Source organism: Mesoplodon mirus, assembly GCF_964341445.2.
Source record: "Mesoplodon mirus genome assembly, chromosome: 5".
Classification (NCBI taxonomy): Eukaryota; Metazoa; Chordata; class Mammalia; order Artiodactyla; family Ziphiidae; genus Mesoplodon; species Mesoplodon mirus.
Window position 1 is genome coordinate 149,830,499 of NC_138980.1, and position 13,080 is coordinate 149,843,578.

The window sequence follows — 13,080 nt, forward strand, 5'->3', positions numbered from 1 at the left end:
GTGATAAAGTCCATGAGAGAGAGACATGCCAAATGCTGAGTTGAGGACATAGAGGAAGGCTGCTTAACAGCCTGGGGAGAGTGGTGTCAAATATTAACTATTTCCCAGTCTGTATCTTTTCTCCTCCAGTCTCAGTGTCTCTCGTTTTGCCTTAACATTCTCCCTACTTCAGCCATGCTGAATGTTGTGCACTGTGTTGCATCCCCTGCCCCCACCCCCGCCATGCTCCTCTGGGACTTGGCACATCCTGTCTCTCTCCCTGGCATGCTCTCCCCACCCCAACCATCTGGCTAACTCCTGTTCATCTTTTATGTCTCAGCTATATAATTTCTTCTCTGGCAAGTCTTCCCTATCCCTCCCCAAGTCTTCTGGGTGCTTCCGTGAGTCTTAGTACTTACCCTAACTCAGCACTGATCACTGTATTGAAATAACCTTTGAGCTCTCTGCCTGTCTCACTCATCACTATTTGTCCAACACTTAGGATAATGCTTGACCCATACACAGTGAAAGCCTGTTGAATAAATACTGTACTTTTCTCAATGAGAAAATTAATAGATTGAGTGAGGAGTCTTGAAACATAAGTAGTTTTATAAGTGAGAATAAGACCAAAGAGGCCCTTCTAGGCAAAGGGAAGAAACATTGGCAGGGTCCTGGAGGAATTAAGAAAACAGAGTTTACTCAAGGACCTGTGAGTGGGGTAATGTGGAGTGAGGGCATGGCCAGAGATTCTGAAGGCTGAAGGTGAAAAGCCAGTAAGGGACCAAATTATAAAGGAATGTGAATGTCTTGTTAAGAAATTTGGGTTTTATCTGGAAGGCACTTGGGAGCCCTTCAATGGTTTTTAATAGTTGGGGACACCATTGATTAGATCTGCATTTTACAGAGAGCCCTGTGGCTTTTATGTAGAGTATGGGGAGAAGAGATGAGACTCCTTCAGTTATCTTGGCCAGAAATATCAAGGTCCTTAACCACAAGACAGAAAGAGAGATTTCAAAGAGATTTAGGAGATGGACTCAACTCGATGATGAATGGGACGCGGTTGCTAAGGCAGAGATGATTCCTGAATTTTCTGGCTAGAGGCGTGGTCGACCTGTTGTATCCTTAATGAAGCCTGGGTCTGTAGGAAGAGAAAGGGAGGAGCAAGGGGAGGCAGGAAAAGAATAGGTGCCATTTGAACACACTCAATTTGATATTCTAGAGTAAGTTAACATCTGGAACATCCACGGGCACCTGGAGCTCAGAGAAGTCATCACTGGATCAGATATGTGAACTCATTAGCAGGCGGGGATAATTGGAGGCTTAACGGCAGATGGTGTTGTGTAGCAAAAAGGAGTAAAGTGAAAGGCAGCTACATATGGAACTTCGAGTGCCCCAGGGAAAGGAGTGGTGCGTTTACCCCTGTGCTGTATACAGTAGGTGTTTAATAAATTTTGCAGTGCCATTAAGGGCATTGACTCTGGACACTCTGCCAGAGTGATATGGGACTAGAATTCCATTTTCAGCTCTTAAGGAAAATTCCATTAGTTGCCTGCCATTTGAAAGAGGCTTTGAAGATGTTATGACCCTGATTTCTTGGTTTCATGTTGCTAGAACGATGTGATGAAAGAGGCCTTCCTCACCAGCACTTGGGCTGTGACTAACTGCTTTATCCGTAATGCAGCCTGTTATGGTGGTGAAAAAATAATAAAATTATCATCTGTGAAACAGAATAGTCGAAATATTATTCTTGGCAGTTGAACATTGATTGTAGCTTTTAGGTTTTAGTGTCCATTTTTATCAAGTTTTTGTTTACACTTTATACCACTAAATGGAAATCGTCCTAAATATTTCAAAAGTAAATTTCCCATTTTTAAAAATCATAGGTGCTTAGTTTTCCTTGAGAGGAAATTAGGGACCTTGACCTTGAGAGCTAATTAGGGATTGATAAAGGTGTTAATTAAAGGTTTTTAAAAGCAGTAAGTCATTTGCCATAGATTTTATCTTCTCAGTCACTGAAGTCTTATATTCATGATACCAAAGTTGTCTTCTCCCCAAATCCTTTTCCTGCCTGTTCTTAATAACACACCCCAAAGGCTCTTTTTCTCTTATATGTTCCATTTTGATAAATTTGTAGTTGTTCATAATACAGGGGAAAGAAAATCAGTATGAATGATGCTCCAGACACACTTTCTGCAAAGGAAAAGTGTCCAATTAAAAAAAATTAGTAATTGTCATTTGGGAATTGAATAACCTACTGAAGCATACAGACATTCCTAGATGATCATTTTTTTCCCCGTCAAAATACATTTCTGCTAAAAAACGTTTCTTTAGGAACATAAAAATGAGCAAACAAAAAAGAAGTTTGCTGAAATATTTCCTCCTAAATTTAAATAATCTTTTCCAGTAAAATCATCCAGGTTATCTATGAATTCATCAAACAGAGAAGGCAAGTATCACTAGTCCCCTTGATGTTTTCCTCCTGAGGAGAAATATCAATTAACTGCATACAAATAAGCATTTGGGGGCTTTGATTTGGGTTCATGCACAAGTGACAGTAAGTTAAGCTGTTAAGGAAAAGCATATGCCTCTATGGTGCCCTTGCTGTATGTCCCAGGCATGAGGCCAGCTGCTCAGAGTAGGTTTGTTATTATATTTGTCCTGTATAAAAATCTTGGGAAGTAGGTTTGTTTCATATCCATCTACACATGTGAAGACAGGTTCACCAAAGATTGCATAGCTAGTGTTGGCAGAGCTGGAATTCCAGTCCACCTTGAAAGCCAGGGTTCTTTCCTCTGAATGTTGCTGTGTCTTCTTTTTTATTTTTATTTAAATTTTTTTTTAAATTTTATATTGGAGTACACACTGCTGTGTCTTCTTAATAGCCTCCTAACCAGGAGTGTGTTTAAAAATGACAGTTTAGAGTTTGACTTCCAAGCTAGCTGAAAATAAAGATTCTAAGCCTGAAAATAATAGTTGAATTTAAGGTAAACCCAGAGGAGAGGAGCGATCTGGAAAGAATAATATTTAAGTCTGAGGAAGACTAACCATGACCACTGAAAGAGGGAACAGTGCCTGTTGCATGGGAGGACAACTTACTGTAGAGCCCGTGAGTGAGAGTCATAGGGAAGCAGTTTTGGCTCTTGCAGTTGGAGCTTCCAATCAACAGGCAATCTGCCTTGAGACAGTGAGCCTCCTACCACTGGAAGTTTCTAAACAGAGCCCCAGCGACCATCTCAGAAGAATGTTTTAAAGAATTCTTGGGTGGGAGGTTATATTACATGATTTTGTTGGTCCCTTCCACTCAAGTTGTCATATTACCGAGTGTGACCACGTGCATTCTATATCAGACACGACAGGTTGCTTGGGTCAAGCTATACCAGTTGGCACTACCGTCACCTAGTGTTACCAACCAGAATGTTGTAATGCAATATTTTGGGTGAGGTAAGCCTTCTCATGCTGTCCTAAACATAAGCATCTTCATTTGATTTCCACACCAGAGGGAGATTCTCATGCTCTACTCTTGGATCTATGTGTTTTCATAGGACTTAAAGGGAAAGCTTTAATATTTACCTGGGGATGGGGGTGGTCTTTCAGGGGCAGCTATCCCTTTATAATTACTCCTAGCTACTTCAGAGCACCTTCTTTTGTTTCCTGTAGTTTACCCAGAAGCATTGATCAGCTTTCCCCCCATCATCCCTGTGCTTTCACCTTCCAAATATCTCCTCCCTCCCTGCTTTTCTTCATTCTTTTCTTTCTTCAAATCATTAATAAACATCAAATTGAAATTTTGACCCAAAGTGTTAGATCTAACAAAAAGAAAGTTTAAAAAAACCTGGTTATAATAGTAGCAAATGCCATCAATAGTCAACTCTCATTTATTTTCTGGCATCAGCAGAGCTCCCCAACTAACTGCCAGTTAGGGAGTTAGCATTTATTCTCACCAAAATATAGCAGTTACGGTTGACATTTTTTCATTGCTGATTTTCAGTCTTTTATCCTGAGTCTTTTCTCTCCTTAAAGAACTTGAGAGGTTATTTCTGTTTTGTGCTGTAAAATAATTATCGTAATAGAAGTTGTCATTGTCATTTTCTTGACTTCTACAGGCTGTATTTGATGTGGACAACAAGAAAGGCCTGACTCTGATTGAACTCTGGGAAGGCCTGACAGTGGATGACATAAAAAAGAGCACTGGGTGCGATTTTGCAGTAAGTGTTTCTGTGAACAAATCCAGCCACTTGTCCTATATCCTGAGCTTGATTAATGGGTGTTTATGCACATGAACCATTAATTTGCGATCATTTTTGGAGTTGACCTTAGCAGAGAACAGGAGTGGAAGGAAGGGTGCCTCCGCTGAGAGCAGGTGGCAGCAGGAACAGGCTCTGGCTCATGGGCCAGGGTTTGGCTCAGGAGTCAGAAGGGAGAGGAAACACCAGGAGCTGCTGGAAACAGCAGGTTGAGCTTGAATTTGAAGCTACTTTCTGTCAAGCCCCTTGCAATCCTCTGTTCTTGGGTTACGTATCAGCCGTGGCCAAACTTAATTAACTAAAAAATGCGAGCCACACTCAGAGAAATGGTACTTCCTTATTTTTAAACCCATCTGTGGCTTATGACTTTCTCTTTGATTAACTTTTTTGCCTGATTATCCCATCCCTTGGAGATATTAGAATGTCGAGCTTTTGACACCACCAGATTTATAGTCACAAAATAGGTGTTCTCTGTATTTGAAGAAAAACTTAGTGCATTAAAACTCTGACTTACAAAGCACATAAGAACATCAGGGGAGTATCCACTTAAGAAATCTCCAAATCCCTTTTTAAAACTAAGAGAATAATACTGTAATATAAATAATTGCCCTTTAATATAAGTGCTTTTTTATGAATCACCAATCACCTACCTAATGGGGGTCGAGAGGACAGCTCAGTCCATTTGAAGTTAATCAAATGTAAAGTCGAAATGTGTCTGAGAAAATGAAGAAGTAGACTTTGCTTCTCACATAACCTTTTAAGAACAGCTCTATGTGTTAAAATGAAATATTTATAATGAGAAGAAATATTGCAGCTACCCATCCTGGAGAAGGTAATTTAATAAAACTTACTTGATAAATCATGCATGTATTTCATACATTTCTTCCTTAGGTACTACATGCTTGGCTGGTACCTGTCAGTGCGTAACAAATGTCTGTAAAAACAATTTTGCTGCATAATTCATTATCCACATGTAACTGTTTCTGGTATTATATGAAGGTCTTTGTCTATTAACCTTTTTTTGAATTTCCCTTTGGAAAAAAGAAGCTTTCGAACAATACCTTACATGAAAAGCTCATCTTTAATTAACTTTTCAATGACCCCAGGGGGTAAAAAATGGGATTTGTTTATAGTTTAACTGTTTAGAATTCCTTACTCCAGTGATAAAAGCAAACAGTTCTTCTTACTTAATTAGCTATTATTCATTTTTTTTCCTTATGTGGATGATTTAGTCTCTTCTTCAGCAGATAGCATTTTTGAGATCTATAGAATGTTCAAGTCTCTGCTGCAAAAGGGAATTGCAAAACAGATCGTCATTGTTATCAGGTTTTTTTTTTTTTTAGTTACGTAGGTAAATCAGGAATGAAAAAGATGTATTTTTACTGTTTTTGCTTTTTCTTAAAGTGCTAGTTTCCATGTCTTGATACATTGAAAAATATCTCTATGGCCCCTCTTATCACAGTACCACCCCTCCTTCTCTTTTGACATTGACATGTAATCTTGTTTCCTACAAATTAGGCTGTTGAAATGAAATGTTAATTTTTATGTCAGTGTTGCCCTGACTACTACTACTAATACTACTATCAGCTAAACCATCTTGACAGAAGAACTGGATTTTGAGGATCTGATGATCAATGGCATCTCTTTAGACCCTGACAGATGAAGTCACATGTATCAAAATCTTTGTAAGGCTAGGGTCTGGAGTGTTCTAATTAATAAGATGTTTTGCCTAATAGCTGGGTTATCAGTAAGATACATTTAATAATAAAAGTACATTGGGATAACATCTCTTTATTTGATAATTCAGAGGTATTCCATGTCATAATTCAGAAGATATCTCATATGGTTATTACTGCATAGGTAGCATTTTACTCTATATCTGACTACATTACAACTTGCTCAAGATTTCTGTTTGAGAAAGGATTTCTGTTTCTCAGCCTTCACTGTATACCAAGAAGTGAACATTCTAGAAGAGGATAGTTAGGTTGTTGCATAACAGTTAAATAGACATGTTGTTGCATAAAGAAAAAAAAGTAAAAACCTAGGTCAAAGTAATTGTGAAAATGTGTTGGTAAAGGTCCTCTATACCTAAGAATATGGGCAAGTGAATGGGCAAAGGATACAGAATGTGGATATAAGCTGATTGAGAAAATCCTGAGAATTTCAAAGAAAAAGACAAGATATGACAGCATCAGATAACAGGGCATAACAAAATTGTGGTTTCAGGGTATTAAAAGTAATAGTTATAATGAACTATTTGGGCATTAAAAAAAAAAAGGTTCACTAAGACTTTCCTGTGTGCCACAGTGCAATTAACAAAAACAACAAAAAATGTGAAAGGAAAATGTGTCCCTTAGGTATCACCTGAAATAGCTTCTTAAAAAATTCATAGTAACCATAGTGCCAGTTGAAAAGACTTTTCTTTTCAATTAGGAGGAAACTCTCTTAAGGGTCATGTTATATCTAGAACGCCAAAGGAAGCTGTGGAAATTTTGTAAAAAAAAAAAAATAATAATAATAATGCAGATATTGACTATATTTCTGGAACCTTCATCACACTTCTAAAATAAAATTCTGGTCAGGAGTAGTTCACAGCAAGAGAAGCCAACCCATAATGGACAGAGATCTTGTTCCATACTATCACTCTCCTTCAAAATGCAGTTGTTATAAAGAAAGGGACTTCCCTCTATATTTCTTGGGGATTGAGTTACGAATCTATTGAGAGAGATAAGGGAGCTGGGCAAGTAGAGGTTAAAAACATCATCATTATAAAGCCTAGAATGAAGGATGGGGCTTTGGTGTACAGCCACAAAAGCCTTCCCAGATACGAACCCCTGAATTGGGGGAGACTTCAGCTCCCAGTTATAGGCAGCCGTGGAAAATCATAGGCCTTCTACACAAGGGCGAGTCTTTACTGCTGAGCTTCTTTCCATGTGACTGAGAGCAAAATAGAGCACGTGCTGCCTACAGAAGGCTGATCCCGATGAGGAAGAAGAGTTGGGCTGAGTTTCACATACCCCAGTTCCTCTGCCCAAATCATCATTTTGTTGAGCCATTAAGGGACACACTTGAGGCCAGAGTATTACACTAACAGGTGTCCCTCCACATGGAAGGGAATGTGAGAAGTGGGAATAAATGCTCCACCCCAGCACTGTTGCTGGGTAGAGCCATACACACATGTTCACCCTCTACAAATGCTTGATTGTGATGCTGTGCAGAAATGCTTTTCTGTTGTTCTTTAATGCTACTAGCTCCCAACATTTTTATAACTAAGGAGTCCTTTGGTTTATTTTTCTCCCAGGGCACCCACATTTTGAAAAAATTCTGTCTCTCAAATAAATATCCAGTAATAATTCATTTTCAAAGAGTCAAAGTGATACTGCACAGTTCCTCATATTATAGCTGTGACAAGTTAATGAAAATGTTAAATTTCTTTAAATTTTTTGGGCTATACTTGCATCACTTAGTGTGTTACTGCCAGCTATTTGATGGGTCAAATAGAAAGAAAAAAGAAAGGTGACATTCCACCACTTAAATTCAATTATCTCCAAAGTATCTTTTTCAATTGGTTATTCATTTCTTTCTTTTCTGATGCATGCTTGAGTTACATAAGTTTTTCTTTACTATATATGTCTGTGGACCTTTTAAAACTAGAATATTTGTTTCTTTTTTAACTTAAAAATTTTTAAATAAATTGAATCCATAGTTTAACATCATGTGGTAGAATAAACTTCCAGAGGTTATTAGTCATCCATGATTATTTATTAAACACCAAGTGTATGTCCCACATTGAGCTATGAAATGTGAGTAAAATAGAACAAATTGGTATAGTTCCTCCTCCTAGGAGCCTTGGTCTTGTTCTCTAGGTAGGAATACACCTAAACCACCAGTGGCAAAAAATCAAATAAGAATCCTGCCTGTTTATATGTTTGCAATGGAATCTGAAAGAAGCCAGCTGCGAGCATTCTTTGCCAAGTCGAATAAATTTGTACTCTCAATATCTATTATGAACTGGCATTATACCAGAATTAAACAGTATACTCTTTGGATTTCAATGGACTGGGAAGACAACTCATTAGCTTATCTTATACATTTAAATCATATAGTCCTGTGCATAGCCTGTAGATCACTTTGGCAGGATAATCTGCTTCAGCTTACATGGACTTACAATGTTGATGAGACTGTGAGAGAACAGATGAAAAATGGAGGTTCAGTAGATGTTTTTCTGTACAAAAATAGACAGGCCAAGTCAGTCTACATAAAGGTTCATTTTCTTTTCTGATAAAAGTCAAGTTCCACACTGACGATATAAATGATACTAAGAGCTGAAAATAGGTCCAACATGACAAGGAGAAGGATCAGATGTTTAGTTTAAAAAATCAAGGTGTCCAGTTTCCTTTTAAAGGTAATGCCATAAAGCACCTATTAGAAAATGATCTGTTGTCAAAAAAGAGTTTTATTTCATTAAATTATTTTCACAGATGCTCTGTTGTTTAAAAAAAGAAAATCGATAGTATGTGAGACACACTTTCTAAATACTCAGAGCCCATATATCTTTATTCTTTTCAGTAGAGTTGAATATCTCTGCAAATGTGGGCTGTGACTTTTGTCTATTAATGTCTATTACTTTGTCTATTATGATATATCTGTTCTCAGAGCTGGCAAGTCTGAATGAGCTCTCATTTATCCTAAGATGTGGATATGTACCAAGCCATTCCTATCCTTTTTATTCTGGACATGTCATTCTTTAGGTAGAAAAATGGAGAAGGGGGCATTAACTCTCGACACTGTGAAGACTTTATAAACAATTTACAAATGAACTAGAAATATTTAACTTCATCAAAGCCAAATGATTGCCTTCTTCTATTCTTAATACTGACTTAACCTCTATTAGAAACCTTTCTTCTAGTTCTTTGAAGCTTATCTAATCCAGTCACTCATTCATTCATTTAAAAAAATATTAAGTGTTTATTCTGGAAGGCAAATTAGACCCACTTCAATTGCCACATCCTTGAAGGTCTCAAAAATCACCTAAATTTTAGTATTCCTTACTGTGCTGTCCATGGGGCCTGTTACTCAGACTTAATGGATATTTGCCAGATTAAATGAAGAAATCTGTACCTGCCATTATGCCTTGAAAAATCTGTCAAAATTAAGCCAGACTACTTATATTTAGGTTTCTTCTTCCACCACCTTTACCATTAAATGTAGATCTGTCCTCATATTTCTCTGCTTCAAGACTCCTAGGAATACATTTGCTATTTTGTACATTGAACATAATTATAGTTAATATTTAATATTTTTAATGCTGTTACCTCCTTTTTGTAATAACTTGGTATCTTTTTTTTACTGCTTTTATATCATTTCCACTCTGATTATGAAATTTCTGATAAAAGTTTGTCATCCAAAGACTACATTAAGTATCTCTTAACAAAATTGTGAATTGACTGGACCTATTTTGAGGATTTTGAAACTTGCTCTGTGTCTCTGTTTCATCAATCTCAGAGCTCAGTGGTCCATTCAGTAGAGAGTTTGGTTTTCTAGACCCTTTATTTGTCTCCCGTGGCTCTTCCCCCACCTCCTCCTAGTTGCAAGTCTAAATGATCCTTAATTTAAGAGCTATAATGCAAGAAGGTTGAGAACTACTAAATTCACAAAATGTAAATGGAAAAGGTGTTCTTTTTCTCAGTGGTTCAGAATGGAAAATAACGAGCAAACTCCAGGTGAGGTTCCTGACAAGGCTGCTTGTTGCCTACATCACTCAGGTTTGGAAATTCAAAGGAGAGATGTTTATACCATGAGGTTTTTTCATAAGTTGGTTATTTTTTTCTCTTTCTTTTACCAGGTTTCACCAAAACTCATACCGATGCAGCAGATCGCAACTTGAAATGTGGAGTAGACTTTTGTCCCAAGCTGTGTGTTTTTCATTTTAACCACATAGGATTTTACTAAAAGGACATCAGTAATCATAACTGTATATCTAACAAGCAGTTTTTGACTAGTTTTCTACCATCTTAATGCTTTATACAGCCATGTAGACTTTGTTCTCTCAAGCGTACTGTGACATTTTAATGAAAAACAAAAAGAAAAAAATTATGATATTTGCTTTATAAGTGCTGAGAAGGTCATATTTACAGTTGGTGCTCACATTGGGTTTATCTTCATCTTCTGTGGTATGTACATTATATTGTGTGCAGTTTGTACCAAGATGGGCCCTTACTTAGGAAGAGTTTCATTGATGTACTTTCCCTCCTAACTAAATCATGACACGTAGAAAAACAAGAATGAGGGAGAAAATGAACTCTACCCAGAGTATACCCAGGGGAGCATCGTACTAGTCCTGAAAGATAACATTTGTGTGAATTTTAATCAGGAGAAATGCTGTCTTAAGGGTTATGATTTTCCTTCAGCCTCCTCTGTCTTTTTTTTTTTGGAGCCTCTGATTTTGTGATTACATCTTGTTTCCCTAGAGCATCCCTTCTCCCACCCCTCCTAACCCCCCCACTTTTTGTAACTAAGTAGATGCCCAAGAAGGCAAACAGGAACATCTCTGTGTGGGAGAAGTAACCTGGTTTGTGGGAGAGACTGAAGGGTATGGGGTCTATTGGTGCTGACATCCAACCAAGAAGTTGCCTTTATAAACAAACCAAATAACCATGTGTACTTTTCCAAAGATTAAAGTTGCTTTTAGCAAGAGGGCTATAAGCCTAACTGACCTAGTCATTTTTCTCATTTTCAAACAGTACAGTATTCGTGTGTATCCAAAGGGACCATTAAGAGTCTTTCTCTATGTTACTGTGGGCTTACTATACAATACCACCTCTTAGGCCAAAAGGGGCTGTGCGGTAATTCATCGTGAACCCATAGTAACAGTGACAGCAGAGTTAAAAAAATCCTTTCTTTTCAGGGCCTCTTTTTTCTGCTCAGAAAAGTTTCTAAATGTTGAATGCCTTTTTCTGCAGAACAGTGTTATTTCTTCTGCCCAGGCTTGTTCCTTGAACAAAGTACTTTTAATTCAGCTTTATCAAACTAAGGGAAGTACTGATGAGCAAATCCAGGATTTGAAGAGCAGTGAACTTCATTCTTAGAAAATAAACATGATGGATTAGGTTTTGCAAGGACCTTCTCCTCAGAGGTATCCTCAGTATCAAACAGTTCCCCAGGGAGTATACCAAGCATCCTGTGTATCAAATGGGAGAAAAGTCCAGGCACCCTGAAGACAGGCCAGATTGCTGTCCTCTGGACAGAGGTAGGCATAATACAGTGCGATATACCATTCCTCTCATACCAGATATAGGAATTTATGCATGTTTTTAGCTAATGGTTGTCACTGAAATTCATTTTCTCTTCAGATATAGCTACAGTTCTGTCATTTCAGAGGAAGGAGAGGGTTTTTTTGTGAGAAGCAAACTCCATATATAAAATGGTCCCTCTGGCTGGCTGCATGGTTGAAAGCATACTCTTCCAGTACTGGTAAAATGGACTTTTTAAAGAATTTGCAAGGTCTAGAGAAATGATATACATCCATGTTAGAGTTATGGTTCGGAAAATGTGTGATATTGATGGTTGCTATATTTGTAAACTTACTTATTCTGTGATTCTAAGAATGTTCTTCACTTTGAGTGGCAAATCCTAAGTAGATGGCTTTATATTCTTGATTAAAGAGCACCATGGATATTAAGAAATGCATTAGGATGTACAATAAGTATTCCAAATTGATATAGATTGGTGTGATTGTCCTTTTTCTCATTTGGGAACGGCGTACCTAAACATGGGAATAATACAACAGAGATTGGTGGAATAGCCAATAATAAAGTTAGCACACTGTACCACTTCTAATCGAGTTACTGCTTTTTCTTTTGATCTTACCAAAGAAAAGATATTATCCTTCATGAAAGAACAAATGAAATGTTTAGATGAATTCTGACTTTGCTCCTTGTCAAAGTCAATGATCTGTCTATAAAAATTGATTATCCCAGATTTCACGTTTTAATATTTCTTTGCTTTTATGTAACATTCCTTTAGGATACACATACATCAGTAATTTCCCAGTGGGGTGTTGCGTTTGCTTGCATTTTGAAGTGGCTCTAGTGATGTCTACGCAGCATCTGTGTTGCCCCTCTCATAACAGACTCACCTGCTGGCCAACGAGTTGGGCCTGTGCTCAGGATACACCTCTTTTGGTAGCTCTCCTTTGTCCAGAGTGATTATACCCAGGGGTGAGTGTATGACCCAAAGTGTACCATTCAGGTTATTTATCCTATGTTTACAAACTGGAGATGAGAGAGAAGCCAATTTTCTTATTCCTTCTTGTTCCCTAAGCCATAAGAAGAATGTGACTCTGGCACCAACATCCTGTCCCCCCACTACCCCAATACACACACCCTACAAGCTGAGCTCCAGTTGGAGAGAAAGAAGTGGAAACACACTGCAGCTGTAGGGAGGAGGCATCCTGGTGGTATTTGAGTTCCTGTTTCTGCACGTGTTGAAGGCCAACTTCTCTCCATCCATGCTTGTACATGAGCCCAAAATTTCCCCTTTTTGCTTGGGCTGGGCCTTTGTCACTTGCACCCAGAGTGTGAACTCAAGCAGCTTTGGTAATTCTTGAGTCCTAGGAGGGATCTGGTCTCCTACAGAAGGTATGCAGAATACAAGCAAAACTACTTTTCCCTGGGCCCAGAGAACACATGTAAGAACATTTATAGGTGTTACCCAGTGGGTGGAAAGGTTGTGGGTAGGGGTTTTCTTTCTCCTACATCTCAGTATAGTCAGCACAACTTTGAAAATTATTCCAGTGGAAGTGTAAGCAGAGATTTATTCAATGGATGGGTTTCCTTGCACTAACCTTTTCCCTTTC

At 38.0% G+C, this 13,080-nt stretch overlaps 1 protein-coding gene across 1 annotated transcript in view; it reads left to right on the plus strand.

Annotated features, from left to right (window-relative positions):
- OXCT1 (3-oxoacid CoA-transferase 1) overlaps nucleotides 1-12,062 on the plus strand; it is a 135,968-nt gene extending 123,906 nt beyond the window's left edge. The window contains exons 16-17 of the mRNA XM_082622362.1: nucleotides 4,083-4,184; nucleotides 10,069-12,062. Of these exons, the coding sequence (XP_082478488.1) occupies nucleotides 4,083-4,184; nucleotides 10,069-10,110 (144 nt within the window). The 3' untranslated portion in view covers nucleotides 10,111-12,062. The remainder of the gene's footprint in view (nucleotides 1-4,082; nucleotides 4,185-10,068) is intronic.
- The last annotated feature ends 1,018 nt before the right edge of the window (nucleotides 12,063-13,080 follow it).